Below are 27,663 nucleotides of genomic sequence, written 5' to 3' on the forward strand. Positions count from 1 at the left end.
TTGTGCACATAATATACTGTACTGTCTGTAGTGTCCCTCAGTGTTAATTAATTTAACTCAGAGTGTATCAGTGGTGTAAAGTAACTAAGTACATATACTCAAGTACTGTACTTAACACATTGACTGCCAGAGTTTATTCATAATGTACTCACCCCTGTGCCAGCAATTTGCGTGTTTTTTAATTTTTTTGTTTTGTAATTTTTCATTCAAATACATTCTCTGATTGTGTTGTCAAGCACCTACGATTGTTCCACCAGTAGAGAGCAGCACATCCAAACATTGATCACCTCGCTCACCCCCTCCCAAACAGGCCCACGTCATATCCGGTCATTCAAAGGATGTGACGTTTTCGACAATTCCCGGCCCGCTGATCGGCCTGAAAACGATGTGATACACTACGACGATGACTGTTAGTCACCCGGACCAAAGAAAATAGAAGTTGAGCTGTCCGTTTGTCTTTTATACCGTGTGAAAACGGTGTTTTTCCTTATTTCCTTATTATTATTTTTTTTACATCCGGCTCCGGGTGAGTGTGACGTAAGTGGAAAACGAAAGTGTTGATGAGAAATAAACACAGCCGTGCGATCACAGATTAAACAATGAAAATTCAAAAGAACGTGTCAACCCGTTCTTAGGAATCCTGGCACTCAAGCGATGGATTTGAAAGAACGTGTTGACGCGATCTTGGCACTGTATGTGTTAAGTAACATTTTTAGGTACTTTTACTTCACTGAAGTATTTCCAATTTTCAGTACTTTTACTTCTACTCCACTACATCTCAGGGGCAAATATTGTACTTTTACTCCACTATAATTATTTGAAAACTTTAGTTACTAGTCACTTTGTAGATACAGAACATACATTAACCACTTTAGCTCTATTTTATACCTAGGCTATTTGAAAATAGCCGATCTACAAGCTCACAACGTGTCGCATTGCGACGCGTTGACAAAATTTAATGACAGACAGTTGAGATCAACCAAAGCACAGCGTCGTGTGCATGCAGGAACGCCACACACGACAACACGGCCGGGCAAAACCAAAAGCCAATGGAGATAGGGGTGCATTGCTGGGGTTCCCATAACATTTAGTTTTCACATTTTCGAAACAAAACTTTTAGATATTTTGTTCTATCAAAAATAAATAATAAAATAAATCCGCACACCCAGCACACCAGCTCTATTAGTTTCAAGACGCCCTAGGCGACCAAATATTTTGCATATTGTCACTGTTGGGAGGAAACATCATAATCACTTTCTGGGAAATGGAACGAAATGTTTCAGAAATATTGTACATCTACAAACTCACAATGCGTCGCATTGAGCTTGTAGATCAGCTATTTTCACTACTTTAGCTTGATGGTTCATGTAAGTAGGGCATTAAATGACGAAAAAATATATACATAAATATAATATAGAATTTGGGATATTTTGAGGTTTCTGCCTGACAGCGACAATATGCCTAAGGCTAGCTCTGCCCGGCAGGCATTGTGGAAAGGGTGTGTTCCTCCCTGCAATAGTAAGCATGTCCTCGTCCTCTCCGAGCATGACGTGAAGAGGGTGCTAAAAAGGGTGGACGGTCCAGACGGTCTCTCCGGGGCGGGGGTCAGACCAACGCTGGTCTCCTGGCACCATGTGTTCAGCCTCTCCCATGCCCAGTCCATAGTACCCACTTGCTTAAAGACCATACCATGCTGCCTAACAAACTGGCTGAACAGGGAATTAACCCTGTTGTGTGTGTGACTGAGTCCTGGACTTCTGATCTGCCAGACCCCTGCGGTTAAGTGCGGGCAGGCACATCTCTACCACCCTCACCCTTGGGAGTCCCCCAAGGTTGCGTACCGAGTCCTCTACTGTACTTCGTGAACAGCGACAACTGTGTGGTCAGAAACACTTATGAACACCATTGTATAGCGCCCAAGTCCTACACTTGAGGTGCTATGTGGTTGCCGTGGGGAGTTCTGACGTGTGCTCAAATAACCTATGTCCAAAATGTCTGTGGAATTCATAAACAAGATGTATTCTCTGTAGCTTTGTAGTGCCAGTCACATAGCATACAATAGATAAATACATAAATAAATAAACACAGAGGATACAGACCACCAGCTCTTTCAAACACAGTCAAAAGTTGTTTGCCTCTGCGACTGGCAACACCTGCGCTTGATTACAGACAGGGTTAAATACCCTGTAACCCTGGCAACCTTGGCCTTGACCAAGCCCTATGCGGTGACGTCATCAAATTGGCTCATATGGCTCTTACGACCATCGATAAGGTTGCTGATGGCACCTTCACAGGGGGCACCCCTTCACCCCAGCAGGACGCGTACAACAGTATAAGGTGCTTGGGTAGGGCTGAGCGGACTATGAAGGTCATACAATGGCCCCAGTAATGGACTGTTAATGACACAACTAAACTAAACAAAAGGGGACACAAATAAAGAAATAAATGAAGCGAAAGCTGCACTCATCTGTAAATAACGACGCTTGTTTTAGCTCACGGCTACTTGCACAAAATGTACATACAGTTATAGTGTGCTTGATGTATTTACTGTATGCATACATTACCTCAGCATGCATTCTATTACACTCCCACCCCCCAATTGTGTACATTCCCCATCGCACTAAGAGTGTTATAACAAGGGTTAGGAGTGTGTGTCTTAACCTATTCTAACCTTGTATTTCATCCCATCTTATTTTTCTCATCTCTTTATTTTATTTGTATTATAATTTATTTCATTTCACTACAGTCCAGTATTATTCTTATTCTATTCTTATCTTGTTGTATATTTTATTCCTGTGGCTGCACAGTCTTGCCAGACCACTTGACAAATAAACCCCTCTTGATTCTTGATTCATGTCTTCTAAAAAAAACACAAGCTCCATAACAGTGTTGATTTCGTCGACTAAAACTATGACGATTTATTTTCGTCAACTACCTTTTTTCACTGACAAAAACTACATAAAAACTCAATAAAAACTAAGCTATGATGACTAAAACTGAGACTAAATATATTGACAATTTCGTCAACAAATAAAAACTAGACTAAAATGTCAGGGAGTGACGAGTGGAGAAGAGATCCAGTGGAACTAAAAGACGAGTCATTTTATGTTTGGTTGCGCTCAGGTGTAGCGCCCTGAAAATAGCTTATCTACAAGCTCACAACGCGTCGCAGTTGTGAGCTTGTAGATCGGCTATTTTCACCATGCAACCAAGTGCTAAAATCAGCCATTACGACGCCATCAAGGCACCGCCCAAAATACATTATAGTCGACTAAATCAACTGTAGATTTAGTCGACCATGATCTTATGATACTTAATCAACTAAAACTAGACTAACAGTAAAACTTTTCAGATGACTAAAATATGAAATCAGCACTGCTCCATAGCTCACCAGTACGCAGTGGATGTCGTTCCCTTCCAGGTCAACGGAGGGCGCTTGCAGAAGCCTCCAGTCTCTGCCTTTATTGTAGGTGATGTACGTCTTCACTTGGTTGTCCTGCCTCTTGTTGGCGATCAGCATCCCTTTGATGCCTGCCACCTACACAGGAAACATAGACACATAACAGGCTCCGTCTCAATTAACACCCCACCATGACTAATAGTCAGTAATAGTGTCTTACATGACACTTCAGACAAACGGTGTGCTATTTCTGACTGCAAAAGTTTACTCTCTGCAATCAGCAGACGACTCGTGGGCGGTAGCTCGCGGTGGTGGAAAGTAACTAAGTACATGTACTTAAGTACAATTTTTAGGTATTTGTACTTTACTTGAGTATTTCCGATTTCCAATACTTTTACCTCTACTCCACTACATCTTGGACCCACATATTGTACTTTTACTCCACTACAATTATTTGAACATTTTAGTTACTAGTTCCTATAAAAATGTTGATTATTATTACAAAACATACACTAACCACTTCAGCCCTATATACAGTACATTTTGGCCATTTGAAAATAGCCGATCTACAAGCTCACAATGCGTCGCGATGCAACGCATTGTGAGCTTGTAGATCGGCTATTTTCAAAAGATTTTTATACATTTGAAAACTTGAAATGGGATGTTCTGCACAATGAGTACTTTTTTGATACCAATACTTTTGTACTTTTTAATTCCGGACTTTTACTTCTATTAGTAATTTTTTTTTTTGTAAAAGAGTATTTCTACAGTGCAGCATTGATACTTTTACTTAAAGGTAGGGTAGGCCTTAGCTGTAGTATACAACCCTCGTAGACGTATTTATGATTATGACGTCTTCAATCTACGAGAGTTGTAGGGTTCACGCCCCATGGAGACCTGGACTTTCTGCACTATGCCCCGTAGACACTCCAAACATGTACAAATGTGAAAATAAAGGTGCTTAACCCCAAGCCCCAAATGTTAACTGGCTCTACGGGGTAGTAGTTTAATGTAATAATCCATATCTTTCAATAAAGAAGTGTTTTAATGCCGTCTGTGGCCGATTCTGTCGGAAGTTCCCAATGGGCGGTAGTGAAGGGTAGTGACGGGGCGCATCCGGTGAAACCCGGAATTACACTAAATGTAAACAGGAAGTAAACGAGGGTGAAAAAAATGGCGTTCGGCCACAGACGGCATTAAAACACTTCTTTATTGAAAGATATGGATCATTACATTAAACTACTACCACGTAGAGCCAGTTAACATTTGGGGCTTGGGGTTAAGCACCTTTATTTTCACATTTGTACATGTTTGGAGTGTCTACGGGCCATAGTGCAGAAAGTCCAGGTCTCCATGGGGCGTGAACCCTACAACTCTCGTAGATTGAAGACGTCAGAATCATAAATACGTCTACGAGGGTTGTATACTACAGCTAGGTAGGCCTAAGTGATTTTCTTTGGTTAAAATAAGTGTTAAATAGCTCTATATTCTGATAGTACTCATTGCTATAGAGTGTTTGTTCAGTAAAAGGAGTCTCCTTGTCTCTCCAGCTCTCTATAAAACAGAAAATCGTTTCAGTTTCAGTTTAATTTCCAATTTTATCCAATCAGGATAGAGAACTCAATCAGGATATAGATTAAACAAGTGAAATTGGAAGTGATGACACTAAGAAATGAGCAGGCAAAATTGGAACTGGAACACTATAAAAATGGAAGCTAAAAATTGGTACTTTCTCCTGATTGGCTGAGATTTTGACACCTACCGGAAATTTGATCTTCTGTTTATTAAAGAGCTGGAGAGACGGGGAGACTCCTGTTACTGAAAAAACACTCTAGAGCAATGATTACTATCAGAATATAGTGCTTTAACCTTTTAACAAAATACTTTTTGTTTTAACCAAAAAATATCACTTACCCTACCTTTAACTGTGTGTGTACTTTTTCCACCACTAGCTTGTCTCTGGTTTTTACAAGTAGGTGTTGTCTCTAATTATCGTTCCGTCCCCCACATGTCAGCGTGAACCAGACAGGCCTAAATGATGACCACAGAGAACTGACACCTCATCTGTTACTCTCCTTTCCTCACACTGAGTTCCTCCGGGGACCCCCTACCTTCTTCGGCCCCCCCCGTCGCGTGTCTTTCCTGAACAGCCGCGCTAACTTGCCTCTTAATCCGTTAAGACCGGGGAACACATCTCTGTGTCATTTTAAGATTTCATAGCGCGGCACCGAGTGCCGCGCTATGAGCTTGTATAGTTTGTATATCTGCTATTTTTTGAAAAATGGTGCAAATCTTTGAATATTATATTTCTATCAAAGCAAACATTTTTAACTCCAATCTTTGCTTCTGGGGGATTCTACAAATGTCTTCTAAATCCTAACAGTTTTTATTTTGTAAACTTTTGTTGCTATAACTCAAATGCTGGTTCTCAAGTGCTTTTCATGTCAAGGGCCCCCAAAATTATGGGTATTTGGCCCAGACCCAACATCTCAAAATATGTTGTTCCAAGGACCCCTAGAGTCAAAGATTTGAGTTAAAAATGTATATAGGCCTATATAGATTTGCACAAATATTCCAACATTAAAAACAAAAAAAAATCATATCTACAAGCTCGTAGCGTGGCACCGAGTGCCGCACTAGATCTGCAATTTTTGAATAGCCCAAAGAAATCTCAAAATGACACAGATGCGTTCCTGGTCTTAATGGGTTAAAAGCATGATTTATACCAAGTTGCACACTGGTGTCGGCCTGATTTGTACTAAGTCGCCGCGCTCAGTGTGTCGCCCACACTGAAAACAGCCCGTCTCCAAGCAGCTCACAACGCATCGCGTGGCAACACGTTGTGAACTCGTTACATCGGCTATTTCATAGAACTACAGTCAACTACAGTGAGTACAAGTCAGGCATGAGGCATTAGACATATCCCTCAACCAAACCCCAAGCCCAATATGCAACCACAGGGAGGGAGAGAGACACAGAGAGAGAAAGAGAGAAAGAGAGAAAGAGAGAGAGAGAGAGAGAGAGAGAGAGAGAGAGAGAGAGAGAGAGAGAGAGAGAGAGAGAGATGATGGGCTGCTCGCTCGCTCTACACAGTGGTGGAAAAAGTACTCAAATTCTTTACTTAAGTAAAAGTACCAATACTGCAATATAGAAATACTCTGTTACAAGTAAAAGTCCAGAATTTAAAATGTACTTCGGTAAAAGTACAAAAGTATTGGTATTACAATGTACTCAAGGTACCAAAAGTAAAAGTACTAAATATTTGAAAATAGCAGATCTACAAGCTCACAACGCGTCGCGATGCGACCCGTTGTACATAGCCTATGTACATAGCCTATGTATTAAATATAGGGTTAAAGTGGTTAATGTATGTTTAATAATATAATCATTTGTATCTGAAAAGTAACTAGTAACTAAAGTTTTCAAATAAATGTAGTGGAGTAAAGTACAATATTTGCCTCAGCGATGTAGTGGAGTAGAAGTAAAAGTATAGACAATTGGAAATAATCCAGTAAAGTAAAAATACCTCAAAATTGTACTTAAGTACAGTACTTGAGTAAATGTACTTAGTTACTTTCCACCACTGGCTCTACATCAGACGGTTGCCTCGGTGAAGGGTCCCAGTCGTGCAGCATCTCGCCTTCCCCCCAAAGGGATCCCTCGGTATAAGTGGCACTAATAGGCAGCGCGTTTGACATCGTCATGGAGACACGGGATGGACGCCGCTAACGAGAGGCCTCCCTCCCTCCTCTGACCCGCCCTGTCAATCACCGCCGTAATTATTTATCGCCGCCGCCTCCTCCCGCCTGCCATATCACACACACATGCACACTCACACACTACAGTGGTGTGAAGTAACTAAGTACGTTTTACTCAAGTACTGTACTTAAGTACAATTTTTTAGGTGCTTTTACTTTACTGGAGTGTCTCCAATTTTCAATATTTTGTACTTCTACTCCATTACATCTCAGGGGCAAATATTGTACTTTTACTCCACTACAATTATTTGAAAACTTTAGTTACTTTCATTAAAATTATACATTATTTCATTATAAAACAGACATCAACCACTTTAGCCTTATTTTATACATAGGCTATTTGAAAATAGCCGATCTACAAGCTCATGCGACGCGTTGTGAGCTTGTAGATCTGCTATTTTCAAACATTTTAGTACTTTAACTTTTGTTACTTTAGGTACATTTTGATACCAATACTTTTGTACTTTTACAAAAGTATTACAGTATACAGTTTACAGTTTAAAGTTTGAATTCCAGACTATTACTTGTAACAGAGTACGTCTTCTACATTGCAGTATTGATACTTTTACTCAAGTAAAAATTGTGAGTACTTTTTCCACCACTGCACACACACACACGCACGCACGCACGCACGCACGCACGCACGCACGCACGCACGCACGCACGCACGCACGCACGCACGCACGCACGCACGCACGCACGCACGCACACACACACACACACACACACACACACACACACACACACACACACACACACACACACACACACACACACACACACACACACACACACACACACACACACACACACACACACACACACACACACACACACACACACACACACACACACACACACACACACACACACACACACACACACACACACACACACACACACACACACACACACACACACACACACACACACACACACACCCACCCACCCCCTTAAAGGGGAACTTCGCCGATTTTGCTGCCCATAGCGTCAAATGACGTTTTCCGCGGGTTCTCACCTATGTCCGCACTACATGGTGTCTCAGTGAGACCAACCCCACACACACCCCAAGGGGTGTCTCCCAAAGAGTGGGATCAGCCTTCTTTCTCCCTGCTCGCGTCGGTAAACACTCCGTGGGAGGAATACTAACACAACAGATATTTATTTGAACCATAAAACACAGAAGAGCAGCTCCACCGCAGAGGAATTCAACAGGCTGTATGCTGAAATCATGCTGGACACAGCTTGGATTAATTACTTTATAGAGTAAGTAATGATTGCTGTAAACGTTATGCCAATTTGACATAATAATCCAAGTGTAATTGTACTTGATTGCTTTAATGTTAGAGATTAATAAAGTTAGGGTAGTAGACTAGTATACAATGTGTAGTTGACTTCTGATAGACGCATGCACGCAGAGCAGTGTTGTTTACATTGTCGTTCCATAGCTAGCCAAATGCAAAGCTAAACCACTTGTGTGACAAGCCAAATTTATGCTTTGTCTCTTGTCAGATTTCAAATATAAAGTGCTTATGCCATGGCCACGGATGTTACAATTTGAATCGGCTGGGTGCAAGTACCCGTATCTTCCGTATTGTTTAAATAAAAGCATTTTAATCTGATCGGTGGTCATTTTCTCATAAACCTCCCAACCGATCGCATAAGGGTCGCATAATAAATGGCCACTGATCGGATTAAAATGCTTTTTTATTAAACAATACGGAAGATACTGGTACTTAGACCCACCCGATTCAAATTGTAACATCCGTGGTCATGGGATAAGCACTTTTTATTTGAAATCCGAACGTTTATGTAGATGTACGGATTGTACATGTAGAAAGTGCAAACACCAGGTTGAAGTTCCCCCGTGACAGTCATGTTTCAGGGCTACGTCGCCGGGTCCCGAAAATAGCAGATCTACAAGCTCACAACGCGTCAGACTCGACACTTTGTGAGCTTTTAGGTCTGCTATTTGCGGCTTGCATGCAATATTAGTATAGATTAGGCTTCACGTGGGATGATATCTATTTAATCTACAAGTGTAATCTAATGTGTTCTTTTCAACAGGACAGAATGCTGCGGAAATGGAGTAACGTTCGGCTGATGAAGACCCCTGGGACTCGCCTTTTGAGATACAACCATTCTTTTTCTAAATAAAACGATTACATTTACACCCTGCTTGCTCTACTCATTGATCACGGTACATTCTACATTGTATGCATTCATAATGACAAAATGTGAACCCCAATTCTATAAGGGTTCTTTTGAACTGTTTCATGAGATGGTCTTTCATTTGGCAGAATGGTACATAATTGCATTACAGATATAATAGTGAAAAACTCTTGTACATTCTGTTAGTATTTACTTCTACATGTAATCATAATTTTTCTGGGGACCCCAGCACATTGGATTCAACTTTACTGGTCTTAGATACAATAGGCTATAGTAAAACCTAATATTATCCATATACACCAATTGAAAGCATGAAACGGTCTCATTTGAAAAAAGAGGAAAAAAAACGATTAGGCTGTGTGTATGACAAGAGTATTTGAACATTAGCATGTCATTCTAAAGTAATGTAATGCCCATGTTTTCTATAAGTTTAGTCCAAAGAATATAACTGGAAATGACAGTGAAACATTATGCTCTCAGAAATAAGGAGTCACACATGACATGAGTATGAAACGTTTTGTTTTATTATTATATCGTTGACTATGCTGCATGTCCATGGATGTCCCGACTCCCAAGTAGAAGATGGACGTCACGTCACCAGCACCGGACTGTCTACATGGTGGGATGGAATGTAGAAAAAAAATTGATGCACGTGCGCGCGCGCACACAGACACACACGTTTAGTGTTACTATGCTAATTTATACATGATATATTTAGTTTACTATAAGATACAATCAAATCAATACAGAACACAATACAACAGCAGCCAAGACTAATAGTTTCACCTTGGCTTGCTGGCGCAACAAAGACACGGTGATGATGGGACTGACATCCTGGTATAGATATAGCAAACTTGCAATGGGTATTTCACGTGATCCAAGAAAGAACATGGCTTCGATGTCGTGTTTTGTGATCCAAAGGTAGACAAAAAAGTCGGAAAAGTTGGAACGTAACATTCAGTGTTGCCAGATCTTGTGAGAGAAATAAGCAACCAGGTATATGAAAACAAGCCCAAAAGAAAATACCTGTGCCAAGAGCACTTGAAACCTAGACATGGGTTATTTGAAAATTGCCGATCTACAAGCTCACAACGCGTAACGATGTGACGCAGTGTGAGCTTGTAGATCTGCTATTTTCCAAAAAATCTTGAGGGGAAAAAAGTGCAAAATGTGGAATATTTTTTAAACATTTTAACAACACATTTTTGGTAGGGTCTCCCTGGCAAATATGTTGGCGCGCAGTGCACAGATGAGGGTCCGTGGAAAAGTACATGAACATGTTTGAGAACCACTGGTTTAAACAACAATCAAAACATTTGGAAACGAGCCCAAATATCAACTACATTTTAGAAACCAGCCGCTTATAATAAGCAGACATGGCAACACTGGCCAATGCAATGTGCTGTATGTGTTTGTTGATGTTGTTGTAGTGAGAACTGGGAGGGGAAAGTTACAACGTAGACCACGCCCCCACGCAGCCTCCTCCCCACAAGGAAGTGCAGTGCCCCAAAGCATTGTGGTCATTGTAGTAATGCAGCCAAACCCCAGTCATCCAGTCAAAGTCAAGACTTCTATATTTTTCTGGCCATAGGGTGCAAATTTGAAATTTTGCTACTGTTATCTACTATATTATAATAGATCATTAATATATATATGATTAACATTGAGTGACTGCAAGTTCTTCCAGGGGTGTAATGCTCCTTTAACGATGAGAGACATGTCTTCCCGCCAAGTGGGACGGGCGTGACATCGGTCTATCCATCGTTCACACCACCCACGCGGCGTCGTCCTGTACTTGACGGCGGCGTGAAGGACACGGACATAGATCAGCGAGCAGGAATAGAGCCAGAGGATGACTTTTTGAAGCCATGTAGCAGTCAGTGTAAACAGGTTGAATGCACCGTTGATAGAGGGGCCGTGTCAAGGTGGATCACCGCTCACAAGAATCATAGGCAGAGGTAACAGAAAGGTGAGCTGAAACATATTCCACCATCTCCCCCCGGTGCTTGGCTGCCTCCAGTCCCCCCCCCCCCCCCAATCCATGAGGCAAATAATATAAAGGCCATTGAATATTTTCCTAATGTGGATACTAGGCAACGATTCACATCACGATGCTATAGGTTCATGATACGATTGTTCAAGATTTTTTAAACACAAATTTATTTTTCAGACACTTTTTTTTCTCTCTTACACAAATCCAGTATTTTCTTCTCCTTTATTTTTGGGTGGTGAAACAGCCCCTATAAGTGAGGTTTGGATATTTGTACAACAAATCCTGCGCTGTGATTGGCCAAAAAGTACCCCGCCTAACCCTGCACCGTGATTGGCCAATCACAGTCTATTCAGGACTGTGATTGGCCAGTGTCACATGACACATGTGCATAGCCCTATATAAGAAACAATAACTTAAAAAAAAATAAAAAAAAGTTTTTTTTAAAGTTATGGTTTCTTCCATCATAAAGAGTGTTTCAATAAATGTATTTATTATTTGTACATGATTGGTTGACTCCATTCAGTATTGTGATTAGCTAGCAAGACACCGCCCACTTCACACAGGGTGTGATTTTTTATTTACAATACTGTGTTTTCTCTTATCGTCTTTTCAATACAATAGCAAATGACTGAAAACGTTTTTATTTTGTATCAATAATCTTATATTATTGATACAAAATCTTTATTTAATCGATTTAAATTGTCACCAGTTTGAATTGATTTGAATCGATTTACGATGAATCGTGCCTAGTGGATACTCACTTATGACATTATGGCTCCTGTATAGGCTAGATGGTTGTGTGTGTGTATGTGTGTGTGTGTGTGTGTGTGTGTGTGTGTGTGTGTGGGCCCTATATGTCCTCCCGGTGGGGGGCTCCTCACTGGCAGGTGAGTCAGTAGGATACAACACATAGCGATGTGTGTGCGGAGGAATCAATTGTCATAATGACTAAATTGGAGAAGAAAAAAAGGGTAAAAAAAAATCGGAAAAAAAACCGGCAATACAAACTTACAACATCACACGTTTTGAGCTTGTAGCTTTTCTATTTTCACTTTCACTTCCATTTCGTATGGGGGGGGTCACAGCCAAAGGCTTTAGCTATGGGTCCTTGGCATTGAAAGGTTTTGAAACCCTTTGTCTATACAGCGAACGTACATGCTGTAAAACCATCCCCATCCCTGATGCTGTAAGCAAGCTTGTATAAAGGCAGCAAGAACATGTCTGCTTCACCTTGTTAAGCAAGCATAGGGGAGGTGTCCTCGACTGAAAGGTTCAGGTTACTGCTCATTCAGACTCATATAATGCTGTATACATATTTTCCAGCGCACACACATCACCTCTTGATCAATGGTAGACTAGACCTTTTTTCTCTAGCGATTATGCTCTCCCCATCTCTTCTGTAATAATGCCCATCTCCTTGGTAACTCTGATTTTTGGGTGAGTTTTTAATTTATTTCCATGAGCTGAAGGTTTCCGCTCGTTAATAAGTAGTGGTATAGGTGCGATTCATGACCCTCGTTCCCTCAAGAGAGCCCTTCAGAATCCGTGATTAATGTAACAGAAAAGCACGGCCCTTGAAAAGATCCCTGAAAAGTTGTCTCGTTGAAGATACAGGTTTTTCATCTGACAGCCAGATGTATTACACTATATTCCCACATGGATTAATGAAGCTTCCCACCGTCTATTAGCTATTATGGATCTCCTGGTGAATCAGAGATCCATAGGTTTGAGGCTATCGGGGAAGGCCAAATCGCCCTGAGATCAACCACGTCTATACTGCTCCTTTGCATCTTTTATGGCCACATGAGGGGAATGGAGAATGTGTTGATGTTGAGTGCCTCATTGTCATGCAGATCACATAATAACCATGGAAGGCAAACAAGCGAATGTTTTTTTGAGCGACTCATACTGATATTCGGCTTCTACGGTATTTGATGAAATTCAGATGACAATTGACAAAATCAGTTTAACTACTTAATCCATTAAGCAGTTTAGATTTCTTTGGGCTATTCAAAAATAGCTGATCTACAAGCTCATGAGCTATGAGCTTGTAGATCTGCTTTTCTTTTTTTTTTTTTTTAAGATTTGTGCAAATCTTTGAATATATATTTATTTAGCTTCTGGGGATTCTATACAAAATGTCTTCTAAATCCAAAATTGTTTTTGAAAAGAAAGTATGTTGCTATAATATCAGTGGTGCTCAAACTTGTTTCATGTCAAGGACCCCCAAAATGATATGCGTTTGGCCGCGGACCCCCCATCTCAAAATATTTAGTTCCAGGGACCCCCCTGAAGCAAAGATTTGACTTACAAATGTTTGCTTTAAAAAAAATATATATAAAAAAATAGCAAATATACAAGCTCATAGCGCGGCACCGAGTGCTGCGCTATGAGCTATTTTTGAATAGTCCAAAGAAATCTTAAGATGACATACAGATGCGTTCCCGGTCTTCTGGGTCGTCCTGGGTTAAAGGACGACTTCACCCATTTTCAACCTATCTTCGTACAATTGGTCCTCACTAATGCTCATTGTAATATGTTATTTTTTTTGTCTACCCCGTCTGTGTCTCAGAGGAGGGCTGTGGACAGTTCAGAAACCCGACTACCAGTGACATCATCGATGGGGAATCCAAGCCAATAGAAACTGCAGGCTATTCCTGGACAGTTAGCATGCTATAATGGAAGCCATTGTTCTTGCATCAATACAAATACAAAATAAATTGTCTGGAAAAAAAACCCCAGCCTAATTATGATGTTTTTTTTTAACCGTTTCATCATGAGCATTAGTGAGAACCAATTATATGAAGATGGGTAAAGTTGTCCAAAAGGAAAAAAAAGAGAAAGTCATTATTTTTTTGTTTTAAATAAGAAATTATTAAAAATAAATAAAAAACACCTTTACATCTAGACACTCACCAGAAAAAAATCTAGAATCTATAAGCTCACAATGTGCCGCAATAATCAAAGATCTCAGGTATGCTCTGCTGTAGAGGGAAAAAACAACAACTCTAAAATAAGTAAAAAGCTTCGAGGAGACTAGAATAAGCCGCTGTCTCTTAGTGCCATCTCGTTCTTATATTCAAGATCTGCTATATTTTCTTTTCATTGTTGAAAATGGTCAGCTATTATGCCCACAATAGGGGTGCCAGGGTTAAAGTGGTTAACTGCCCCCAAAAAATCTCTCCAATTTAGACGATAATTGTGCAAGTGATTTAAGGAGGGCGGAAATCGAAAAATGATCATTTCTCTGAATTAGTTTGGACTGTGAGGACACGTTTCACTGGTCACTGTGTCTCTCTCTCTGTGGCAGATGTGAAGCTACAGTGGCCAGCAGGGTTATAGTGCCCCTAGCCTTGCCCCACACACCACAATGCACTTGAGTTCAGTCCCACAACATGCACATGGCATGCATGCCTAAACAGACCTAAACAGGCACACAGGCACAATGCAACACTGAACTGAACAATGCACACACACACACCCACACCCACACCCACACCCACACACCCACACCCACCAAAGCAACCAATTGTGCAACCAACTCTAGTTACAACAGCATGTGTAGATTTTAAAAGAGCATAAACATGCACACAAGCGTGCGCACACACACACACACACACACACATGTGCCAATGCCACCATTTGTGAAACCAACATTAGTTACAACAGCGTGTGTAGATTTTAAAAGATGCACACGCACACACACACACACACACACACACACACACACACACACACACACACACACACACACACACACACACACACACACACACACACACACACACACACACACACACACACACACACACACACACACACACACACACACACACACACACACAGCTGGACCCGTAATGGCACCATTAATTACCCCACCCCTGTGACTGCCACTAGCCAATATGTCACTTCCTTCAGTCTATCGGTCACACTTGCCAGTGTGTGAGTGTTAACTGGAGTCAGTAGGGAGGAGAGAGAGACGGAGGGAGAGAGAGGCTATGCTATGACGCTCCCGTGAATGCTAATGCACCCTCCTAGCCAGTATACGCTAACAAGGTCATCACAAATCCACAAGTAAATGGCAGCTAAAGGCCATTTAAGTGCATTCTTCATGTCAAGACTCCAGCATGTTGCCTAATGGGAAGGCTCTCCTGTATGGAGACAAATGTGTGCCTGTCATATACTTTCTGAAAGAAGTATTAGATGTATTAAAACTACTTGTATGGACTGATTGAAACCATTACAACACTACTTTCATCCATCCTCAGGCAAATGCATAGGCAAAAAATAAGCTTACTACTCAATGCACTCAATGCAACTCAATGCAACTTGTAGCGCCCAAGTCCAATACTTAGGTGTACTATTAAATGTATTAAGTCCTATACTTCTGACAGAGTTCTGACATGTGCTCCATACAAACTGATGTCCACAAATGTCCTTTGAAGTTCATAACAAAAGATATTTAGTCTTAGTAGCTTAGTCGTGCCAATCACTTTAGCATACAATAAATGAATAAAATTAATACTCAAACGCACACAGACCTCCAGCTCTCATGAGACACAGTCGAAAACTGGTTTGCCTCTGCCACTGGCAACACCTGAGGCTGATTACAGAATTGTTGAATACCTAGGCAACTTGGCCTTGACCAAGCCCTGCGGTGACATCATCAATTAAGAAACAATCATGTACGTATATGGCTCAAAGGGCTCTTACACAACTCGCTGTGAGCTTGTGGATCATCTATTTCCGCTATTCATCATACAACTAAGTATGGGTTGAATTAGTTATGACAATGTGAGCACCGCTCAGTCTCAACAAGTAGTCTTCTTTACCAGATGTACAGTTCAGAAGAGTTCATATAGCATACACGGGCTACTGGCGGCCCGCAGGTTAATATCGGATTATTGATTTCAGCTGTTACAATTCCAAACATGCAAACATGACCCGCTTTAATTAATCAGTCACAGTAGCTTAATGACTAGTATTAATATTCTATTGTATTTTTTATGTCAAATGTATGTGTATTTGTTTAAGTTCATAAAGTTAACATAAGTATAACTAAATGCATTTGAAATTAAATACAATTTTTACTTTTCAGGATTCCAATTCAAAAATAGCAGAAATAGCAGATCTACGAGCTTGTAGAATAGCTACTTTTGCTAGTTTTGTGTGACACTTTCGCGAAGTACGGCATTCATTTATAATTACGGAGATAGGAGGTGTCTGCCCGACAGTACTGTATATGCATGTGTGGCCCTCTGGAGTGAGTGTGGAAATATAGTGGCCCTCTCCATCATCAAAGTTGCTGTCATAGAGCCTAAATGGAAAAATACCAGCACTCATCCAAATGTCCTTATACTGTAGGTACTTTTTGCTTTGATGGCACGGGCAGCATACGGCACGTGCCATCTAAATTCTTTCTCTTTTCTTTGTTTTTCCCCCTGTATTTTCTGTTTACGCCATAATAGTGGGTCTAGGGCTGTCACAATTACAAATTTAAGTTGACGATTATTTGTCACTCAAACATTTGTGATTATGAATTTAATCGTTTCTTTGGCGTTGAACTTTTGGAACAAATAAAGCCTTGTAGGCTTCGTATAAAAAAATTGTACAGGGCGGATTTGACAAATAACTGAAATATGCAAAGAAATTATTGACATATTTGATCATTTTTATACAACGTTTTATACAACGCGTCACGAAGTTGTAGCTCTGAAGAAGATCTGCTATTTTTGCTTTTTTCAATATTTGAAACTGTGTGAAAATCTTTCAACATGGAAACGATTATGACGATTATGCAAACATTATTGCTATATTAGACGATTGTGTAATAATTGTGACAGGCCTATAAGCGGCGTCCCCTACCTCGTACAGATCCAGCATCTGGTTGCCCCCGATGCCTCGGGTGGTCTTGACGTTCTCCATGGCCAGCGTGAAGTAGATGCCCCTGGTGTCGGACAGGTAGAGGTTGTAGGTGTCGTTCTGGTTCCACTCCTGCACGGCGGCGAAGACCTGCTTCTCGTCCGTGCTGACGATGTGCAAATCCTATCAGAGAGAGCGTGGCGAGATTAACCCATTAAGACCCGGGAACGCAGATCTGTGTCATTTTAAGATTTGAGCTATATAAGCATTACTTTGGGCTATTCAAAAATAGCAGATCTACAAGCATAGCACCGAGTGCCACGCTATGAGCTTGTAGATCTGCTATTTTTGAAAAATCGTGAACATTTTGTGCACATCTTTGAATATCTATTTTTCAAAGCGAACATTTGCAACTGTCAAATGTCTCAACGAATGTCTTCATTTTTCTGAAAAACTATTGTTGCTATATCAGTGGTTCTCAAACTTTTTCCATGCCAAGGACCCCCCAAAATGATATGTATTTGGCCGCGGACCCCCATCTCAAAATATGTGGTTCCAGGGACCCCCCAGAAGCAAAGATTTGAGTTAATCATATATTCAAAGATTTGCACACATTTTCACGATATTTAAAAAAAATAGCAGATCTACAAGCTCGTAGCGCGGCCCTCAGTGCCGCGCTACGAGCTTGTAGATCTGCTATTTTCGAATAGCCCAGAGTATAAAATAATGGTTAAGGTGGTTACACACAGACGCGTTTCCCGGTTTTAACGGGTTAAAGAGCAGTTATGATGGGAGGTCACGGCGTCATGGATTAGAACAAGCTGACCCTTTTGGGGGGCTTTGGTCATGGGGATCAGGCCTTTACAGGGCGTCGTGGAGGTGAATACTGATGTGTGCTGCGAGCGTGCCGCCGCTCGCTGAGGGGCCGAAACGTGGGAAAAGTCACTAATAAGGCTCTGTGCACATAGCAGCCATGTTGGAGAGGAATCGGGCCTCGTCCTTATACTTCCTTCACAGGTGTTACCAATTAGACTAATTAAGGCTCTGTGGTTCCATTCTGGTCAAACAGAGACAGGGTGCTGATGTTGTGCATGTTGGCTCACTGGAAAGTTACGCTCTGCTAGTGGGGTCCAGGGACCCTTATGGTTCCTTGAGGGGGTTTCCAAATGGTCCCTTTACGGGTGTGCAACTCTGAGAGTGTACAAATGGAACCCATTTGGTTTCATTTGTACACTCTCAGAGTTACGGGGGTCCTTGCAATTAAAAATAGCTTGAGCACCACTGTGCTACACTAAATGGAACAAAGCCTTAATTACAATAATTGATAACACCTGTGAAGTAAGGAAGAGGCCCAATTTCTATCCAATATGGCTGCTGTGCATAGAGCCTATTGAAAATTAAGGAATGCCAGTGGTGGAGGAAGTATTTATATATATTTTTTTAAACATAAGTAAAAGTAAAATGCCTGTATTCAAACTTTTATTTGAGTTAATGTGCACAAGTATTGGCATCAACATATATTTACAGTAACAACGTAAAAGTACTCAAATTGTTTTAAAATTTTGCAAAATGTTGCAAAAAACCTGTTGCGATGTGACGAGTTGTGCGCTTGTATATCAACAGTTTAAAAAAAATTAACAAATAAAATAGCAAATCTACAAGCTCACAATGAGGCACATCACAGCACGTTGTGAGCTTGTAGATCGGCTATTTTTGCTGCGCGACCCTATATTCATAATTATTTAATCATTTCATGTAATTAATATTCCGCAATAAAGCTGAGTAATAATATATAATATTAAAATAAAAGTGATCATAAGAAGAATGAAAGAGAATGTTTGTGAGATGAATGTGGAAGGTAAATGACGACGATATGATTACATAACTGAGCTATAGAATTAATGCAACATTATTTAAAGAAAAACAATCAATGAATGAATGAGAGCCAATGTTCATGAAGATGTTTGCTGGAAGTTTGCTCTATCTTACCTTTGGCAGGGAATATTTTGGCAGTTTAATCTGTATGAACGGGTCTCTCTTGTAAGACACGTAGTACTTGGCTCGTCCTGATGTAGGAACCTGCAAAAGACGTGGATCAGTTCATTAATAATACATGTATATACACAATTAATGATTAATAATGCCATTAATACCTGTTAATATCTGTTCTGTACAAGCTAGTGGTCATTTTCTTTTTCAGAATCGGAGGGGAAAGCACAAATCAATGTGTTGTTTTTTTCTGATGGGGTTTTAAAGACATACAATAGTTTGTTCAAAAGTTAATGTTCATGACCAGTGGTGGAAAAAAGTACTCTGATATTTTACTTAAGTAAAAGTATCAATACTGCAATGTAGAAGTCCTCTGTTACAAGTACAAGTCTGGTGTTCAAAATTTAGTTGAGTAAAAGTACAAAAGTATCAAAATAAAGTACCAAAAGTAAAAGTACTGAAATGTTTAAAAATAGCAGATCTACAAGCTCGCGTTGTAGATTTGCAATTTTCAAATAGCCTAGGTATAAAATAGGACTAAAGTGGTTAATATATGTTTTATAATGTAATAATTTATATTTGCAAAGTAACTAGCAACTAAAATAATTGTAGTGGAGTAAAAGCACAATATTTGCCTCTTAGATGTAGTGGAGTAGAAGTAAAAGTACTGGAAATTGGAAATACTCAAGTAAAGCACAAATACCTCAACATTGTACTTAAGTACAGTACAGTACTTGAGTAAATGTACTTAGTTACTTTTACACCATTGTTCATGGACTTGGCCACTGATAGCCGTCTCTCGCCTTGCATTCCGAGGATGCTGGCCTCTTGTCTAGGTGTCGATGCACTTTGTGGTCTGGAGGTATAGGCTGTGGTAAATATCTCGTAGGTACGATCAATAGTCTCATTATTCATTGTCACGAGAAATCTTTAAGTCGCCTAAACGGATGCTCAACTCCGGTCTGGGAGAAAGTCATCCTTTAACCCTTTCAGACCGAGAACGCATCTGTGTGTCATTCATTTTAAGATTTCTTTGGGCTATTCAAAAATAGCAGATCTACAAGCTCGTAGCGTGGCACTGAGTGCCGCGCTACGAGCTTGTAGATCTTCTATTTTTTTGAAAAATCGTGAAAATGTGTGCAAATCTTTGAATATCTGTTTTTCCACAGCGAACATTTTTAACTCTGTTACAACTTCTGGGGGGGGGGGGTCCCTGGAACAACGTATTTTGAGATGGGGGTCCGCGGCAAAAATTCATATCATTTTTGGGGGTCCTTGACATGAAAAAGTTTGAAAGCCACTGATTATAGCAACATAATACAAAATAAAAATAAACTGTTAGGATTTAGAAGACATTTGTAGAATCCTCAGAAACAAAGATTTGAGTTATAAATGTTTGCTTTGAAAAATATATATATTCAAAGATTTGCAAACATTTTCACGATGTTAAAATGACACAGATGCGTTCTCGGTCTTAAAGGGTTAATGGTCTAGGGTCCTATGTAAACATTCCAGGCTGTATATATAAGCTCTTATCTCATAGAGCTGGAGGTGTTACACACTTCTCATTAGCCTGGTGATGACCGTGGGAGAAACACACTTATAAAAATCACACGAAAGCAAGATTGTAGCTGAACCCTTCTTTTTAAATATCCATTTCAATAGGTTGAACGTTTGACTCTTCGATTATACCAGGGTCAGTCCACCTTATGTGGATTATGCGGTCGACACGCACTGACTTTTTTGCACCTTAATCCCATGTATAGTATAACGCATTGTGCTTTTCTTTTCTTTTCTCTAAGCACCTTAACGTCCATCAGTATACATAGCTGCTATGCTCAGGCACCTTCGTCATATTTTTTATCTCAGGTACTACTGTAGATAACTTGTTTGGCCTTTTTGTTGTTCTCTTGTTTGATATCCTTCCCACTTGCCCCCCCACCCCACCCCTCTTCTTCCTCCCCATCTACTTTCTATGGAAGTAACGTTGCGATGGGAACGATGTACGAAAACAAATTTCACCCACTTCTTTACCTTATAAATCTGTGATGTGACAATAAACCTGATTCTGACCCTTATGTCTGTAACTCTGAGAGTATATAAATGAGGGTTCCAGAGATAAAACAAATGGTACCAAATGGAGGGGGTCTGTGGAATAATTCATATCAAAAGGGGGGGGTGTCCTTGAAAACAAAAATGTTTGAGAATCATCAGCTTTATAGTGAGTGGAGTGAATGCCTAGAAGGAGTAAGCAGTGGGAAGGAAATATATACAGCTAGGCTGAGGTTATACTGTACAGTACGTAGCACTGATGCACAGTCGAGTGGAGAGGCGGTAGATCGATGTTTGGGGAACCCGAGGCAATTTGAACTTTAAGAGGAATTGGTATGATTGATTCCCACCCTCCCCCCGCATCCCTTCCAGGATCTTTCGTCTGTGACGCAATGTGCTTTAAAACGCGGAGTATAGCTCTGAGGAGAGGGGAGGTTTAGGTCGAGCAGGTTGTGGGTTTACTGTATACTTGAAACTCCATTGATGATTGAGGGATCCTTTGGGCGGACAACTCTATCTTCGTCTGTTGGATATTTTTCGACTAACCTTTCCATAACCTGAAACTATCAAGAACCCTGTGAAGTTCTGTGATGTTTTTTGTAAGATAACAAGAACCACCCGTGATGGGAGAGTGCACGTCATGAAAAGGTAATCAAACTAGAAAAAGTGCTCCTCGGAGCACAAGTCTCCACCAGGTCAGGTAGGTTATTATGGCCTCCTGGTGGCGCTATAATAGGCTATGTGAAAAGGGTGCCATTTCTACTTAGGCCTTTCACGGCAATCGGACACTGCATTCATGATTTGAGGCATTTTGTTCCAAAAATGACGTTTTCTAAATTAGACCTGCTGGTGGTGCTATAACAGGCCAATGTGAAAAGGGTGTCATTTCTTCCTCGGCCAAGTGTGAACGTGCGTGCAAAATGTCACGGATATCGCACACTGCGTTCATGATTTGAGGAATTTTGTTCAAAGCGGACCTATCGTGCAAACTTTGGAAGCCAATGTTAGCCAAGTAGGATGGAATTTGAAATATCAGACACATCCATCTTGATCACATGACTATAGAGATACTGTGTACCGATTTGCGTGATTTTTGGAAAGAATCTGAAGGAGTAAGAGCAAAGAATGTGTTTTTCAAAAGTCAGCCTCCTGGTGGCGCTCTAAAAGCATTATGTGAAAAATGAAAGGTTTTTCCTTGGCCTCTAGGGAGTGTGCGTGCAAAGTTTCACCCAGATTGGTGCATGTATAGGTAAAAACGTGAATTGACCTGTTATAGCGCCACCAGGAGGCTGATTTAAAAGTTTTCAAGTGGCATTTCTTCCTTGGCCAAGTGAAAATCTGCGTGGAAACTTTCACGGAAATTGCATGCTGCGTTCTTGATTTGAGGCATTTTGTTCAAAATGAACCAATCCTGCAAACTTTGGAAGCCAATCTTAGCCAATCAGGATGGAATATGGAAAATCAGACAGATCTTTGTTGATCACATGACTATAGAGATACTGTGTATTGATTTGCATGTTTTTTGGACAAAATCTGTAGGAGTAATATCAAAACATGTGTTTTGCAAAAGTCGGCCCCATGGTGGCGCTATGACAGGCTGATCTATAAGATTTGGGACAGAGATCCTGCTGTGGCATCCAGGAAGTGTGTGTGCGCAGTTTCACAGCGACCGGGCCAACGGTGGCGGAGATTAGCTGGTCACAGACAGAAGGACGTACGGACGTACGGACGTACGGACGTACGGACGGACGGACGGACGGACGGACGGACGGACGGACGGACGGACGGACGGACAGGGGGCAAAACATACTCTCTCGCCATGCCTTTGGGCCTGGCGGAGACAATAAAATACATTCATTTAAAACAAGTAAGAATAGCAGATCTACAAGCTCACAACGTGCCACGCTGTGAGCTTGTAGATCTGCTATTTTCGCTGTTTTAGAAACATTTTGTGTGGAGTAAGATCTCAGTTGTGGTGTTCCCAGAACTCAGGATTAGTTCCACCTCCTGAACAACAGGCGCTCAAATTAGTTTCTGAGAACCTTATCTAAAACCGATGGAGACAAATCCAGAACCCGTGAAATAATTTTTCACGGCATGTCAAGGTTCACTTAGTTCTTGTAGTCGACAAGAGCCATATTATGCTATATACATTTTATGCTATCAATACAATCTTAGGTTTTTGCTAATTATTTGGGGGACCACTTGCAATATCCTCACGGCATGGAAAATTTGTTTTGGATTGCAGTATGTGGTGTGCCTTCCATGGCATAATAATGCTATAATGCTAAATAAGTACCTATACTCAGTGGTGGAAAAAGTACTCAAACGTTTTACTTAAGTAAAAGTATCAATTCTGCAATGTAGAAGTACTGTGTTACAAGTAAAAGTCCGGAATTAAAAATGTACTTGAGTAAAAGAACAAAAGTATTGGTATCGAATAAAGTACCAAAAGTAAAAGTAGCTAAATGTTTGAAAATAGCCTACAAGCTCATCTACAAGCTCACAGCGCGTCGTGAACAGGGCTTAAGTGGTTAATGTATGCTTTATAATGTAATAGTTTATATCTGCAAATTAAAGGTAGGGTAAGTGATTTGCAATTATTCAAATAATTGCAAAATGGGTCTATGTTCTGATAGTGCTCGTTACTATAGAGTGTCCTGTCCATATAAAAAGTCTCCATGTCTCTCCAGCTCTTTATAAAACAGAAAATGTATTTTGTAGTTTTTTTGTTTTTTTTTGTAGTTTCATTTCCAATTTTATCCAACCAGGACAGAGAACTCAATCAGGATATAGATTAAACAAGTGAAATTGGAAGTGATGACACTAAGAAATGAGCAGACAACATTTTAACTGGAACACTATACAAATTAAGCTTAAAAATGGGTACTTTCTCCTGATTGGCTGAGATTTTGACACCTACCGAAAAATGTATTTTCTGTTTATTAAAGAGCTGGAGAGACAGGGAGACATCTGTTACTGAACAAACACTCTATAGCAATGATTACTATCAGAATATAGTATTTTAACCTTTTAACAAAATACTTTTTGTTTTAACCAAAAAATATCACTTACCCTACCTTTAACTAGTAACTAAAGTTTTCAAATAATTGTAATGGAGTAAAAGTACAATATTTGCTTCTGAGATGTAGTGGAGTAGAAGTTAAACGTATAGAAAACTGGAAATACTCCAGTAAAGTAAGAATACCTCAAAATTGTACTTAAGTTACAGTACTTGAGTAAATATACTCAGTTAGTTTACACCACTGGGAATCGTTGGCCTAGATCAAAAGTAAAGAAAATGGGTTTGTCAAACCCCTTCGTAAAACAAAACTACTTTTTATTATTTTCTCTTTTCTTTAAGCAAGAGAGTTATAATTACAGTTTCCACTGTGTGAAAGGAGACCATTCCGTAGAGAGAGGGAGAGAAAGAGAGAGCTGTAAGAAAGCCTCTGTCACCACAGGTTGTGTAGTTGATAGCTGCACGGGTTTGCATTGGTTGCTGTGAGACATGCACATGGGGGTGAGTTACTGGATGTATTCATAGAGGTTGCTGCAGCACGTAGAGGCCTATATATTATAGCTGATGAATTAGTGGTTCAAAGTACATGCTGGATTGTTTAACTCTCTCAGTGCCAAGCCCAGAGTTATCCCAAGTTTTTTCTGAATGCCCTCAGTGCCAGAACAAAAAATCCTGAGTAAAATTTTTTTTAAAAAACTTCAGAACCCAAGATATCATTATCTGAAGATTTGCAGCTCCATCCACTCTTTGTTTAACTTATAACTGAAAAAGGCTGCATCTCGCTTCCAAAGCACTTTTTTTTTACTTTGAAAAAAAAATTCGGGCACAGTATGAACATATTTTTTTATTTCATTGGCACTGAGAGAGTTAAAAAGGTCTTAAAAGTCCATAAATTGTCACTTCGCTGTCATCTGGGAACCACCCCAAAAATCATGTGGTGGTGTGTGAGTGTCCGCCCTGAGATTGGGAGGTCGGTCGGAGTTCAAATCCCTGGCCGTGTTCATATACCAAGACCACAAAAAATACGGTAATTCAATCCATCATTAAGTGATTATTAAAACAATAGCTTTCCCACCCGTCGTACCTGCACGGCGGTTTGTTGCATAACCATTCCCTCAGGGGGTTATGCAAATAGCTCTATAGTAGACAGCCCCAAGTGTGTGTGTGTGTGTGTGTGTCTGTGTCTGTGTCTGTGTGTGTGTGTGTGTGTGTGTGTGTGTGTGTGCGTGCGTGTGTGTGTGTTACATATAATAAATGCACGTTTCATTCCCGGGTTAACATCGTGCACACCTCACATAATGCGCGAGTGTCTGAGCCTCCATACCTGGATGAACATGTAGTCGTCCTGGACCACCAGGGAGCTGATGTCGATGTAGCCGGGGAACGGATAGTTCCTATTAGGCTCTGCACACATCTGAGCTCTGCAGGTAACATACTGTACATCTGACACATGGGGAGAGAGAGAACAGCATGGAGCGTTAATGGTGTGACAAGCAGCCCAAGGACCATTTGCACAGCTTTAAGCCATTTAGTCCGGGAACGCATCTCATTTTAAGATTTATTTGGGCTATTCAAAAATAGCAGATCTACAAGCTCATAGCGCGGCACCGAGTGCCGCGCTATGAGCTTGTATATCTGCTATTTTTTTAAAAAAAATGAAAATTCGTGCAAATCTTTGAATAATTTTTAATGGGGGTTACACAGCCAAATACGGTTTTGAAAACCACTGATATAGAAACATAAGTTTTTTTCTCCAAAAACTGTTAGGATTTAGGAGACATTTGTAGAATCCCCAGATGCAAATACTTGAGTTACAAATGTTAGCTTTAAATATATATATCAAAGATTTGCACACATTTTCCACAATTTCCCCCCAAAATAGCAGATCTACAAGCTCATAGCGCGGCACCCGGTGCCAGAATGACACGAGATGAGTTCCCCGGTTTGAATGGGTTAACCACTTTAAAACCTGGCCGCCCTATTTTGTGCACGTTGTGATAGGCAAAGATATTACAAATTGGTCAGAAATTGTAAAAAAAATATGCAAAAAAACGTCACAATGCAGTGCATCGTGAGCTAGATGTGCAATTTTAGCTATTTTCTGGAATTTTCTAAATGTTTCAAAAAATACCACGATTAGCAGATCTACAAGCTCACAACGCATCATGATGCAATTCGCTGCGAGCTAGTAGATCTGCTGTTTCCGTGCAACACGTCATACAGACTTAAATAGGGCTTAAAAGGGCACATATTTCACTTATTTTCAACCTTATCTTGTCTTCACTAATGCTCATTATTGTAGACCATTGAGTAGACCGTTTCTGTCTATTCACTTTGCGTCTCATTGGTGGGCTGTGGAGAAGTTCAGAAACCTGCCTACCAATGACATCATCAATCGGAATTCCAAGCTAATAGAAATAACAGACTTTCTGAAGCCATTGTTCTTGCATTAGTAAAAAAAACTACAAATAAAGATCAAACCTGCCTACGATGATGTAGCTGGTATGTATGTTTCCGAACTGTCCACAACCCTCTCTTTGACATCTATATATTTAAAGAGCATTATTGTGGACCAATAGATAGGACAGAAATGGGTGAAGTGTGGTTAATATTATTTTACACTGAAGCTGTATCTTCACAATTCCTTGATATGATTTGATCTATATATTTAGCACACATTGTAAAAACAATACAAAAAACAGTACACAAAATATAATAAGGAAAAGTACAGGGAGGAGGCAAGAAGCCCAAAGTGCTTATGCGAGGCCTCTACCTTTGTATAACACAATAAAAACATACGTTTTGGCAAACAACACATTAGCCTTGACTTGACATGAACATACCTTTGTGAAACCTGTTTTCCAAGAAGTTGTACAAGCAACATATTTTTGTGCTTTGTCCTACTTTAACTACAATGCCTTCCGTTCCAGCCATGCATGGTGGCTGATATTTGTATTGTTCCTTAGCTTGCCTCTAATTGTAAGACATGACTTATTCGTATTATACACATACTGTACAGTATACACTTGTCAATCACGCTCTGTTGCGCAGGGGGGGAGGGGGGTGGGGGGCTAATATCTTGAGAAGGCCACGCAGGCTCTTCTGCCACGGCAAGATGGCATAAACAACTTCACCTATGGAAGACCTTGGTGGTATTCAGAGTTATGGAGCTGACATTCAAGGAGAAGAGAGAGAGAGCCGTACGAGAAGGAAAGGCCATATTAATCAACTATCATGCACCGCATCTATCGCTGAGCTTAATCCCGGTCCCCCCGGCAACACAGCCCTAACCCGCCGCGGAATTCATTCCTGTACAGAGTCCCTATCTCTTTGGCTTCTCCCTTTCAGTTCGGTTGGAGGTAATAGGAGAAGAAATGTTGCCGTGTGTTTGTGTGACGGCGCATGTGACGGCGCA

General features: G+C 40.5%; 1 protein-coding gene across 1 annotated transcript in view; it reads right to left on the minus strand.

Moving 5' to 3' along the window:
- The window catches only part of sorcs3a (sortilin related VPS10 domain containing receptor 3a), a gene marked incomplete at its 3' end in the record, with an annotated part of 175,460 nt that overhangs the window by 58,683 nt on the left and 89,114 nt on the right, over positions 1-27,663 (minus strand). Inside the window, exons 5-8 of the mRNA XM_080447921.1 lie at positions 25,573-25,691; positions 19,175-19,264; positions 17,189-17,368; positions 3,392-3,538 (exon numbers count right to left, since the gene is read on the minus strand). Coding sequence (XP_080304047.1) covers positions 3,392-3,538; positions 17,189-17,368; positions 19,175-19,264; positions 25,573-25,691 — 536 coding nt within the window. The remainder of the gene's footprint in view (positions 1-3,391; positions 3,539-17,188; positions 17,369-19,174; positions 19,265-25,572; positions 25,692-27,663) is intronic.

This window comes from Gymnoscopelus braueri (genome assembly GCF_963280865.1).
Source record: "Gymnoscopelus braueri genome assembly, chromosome: 2".
Lineage (NCBI taxonomy): Eukaryota > Metazoa > Chordata > Actinopteri > Myctophiformes > Myctophidae > Gymnoscopelus > Gymnoscopelus braueri.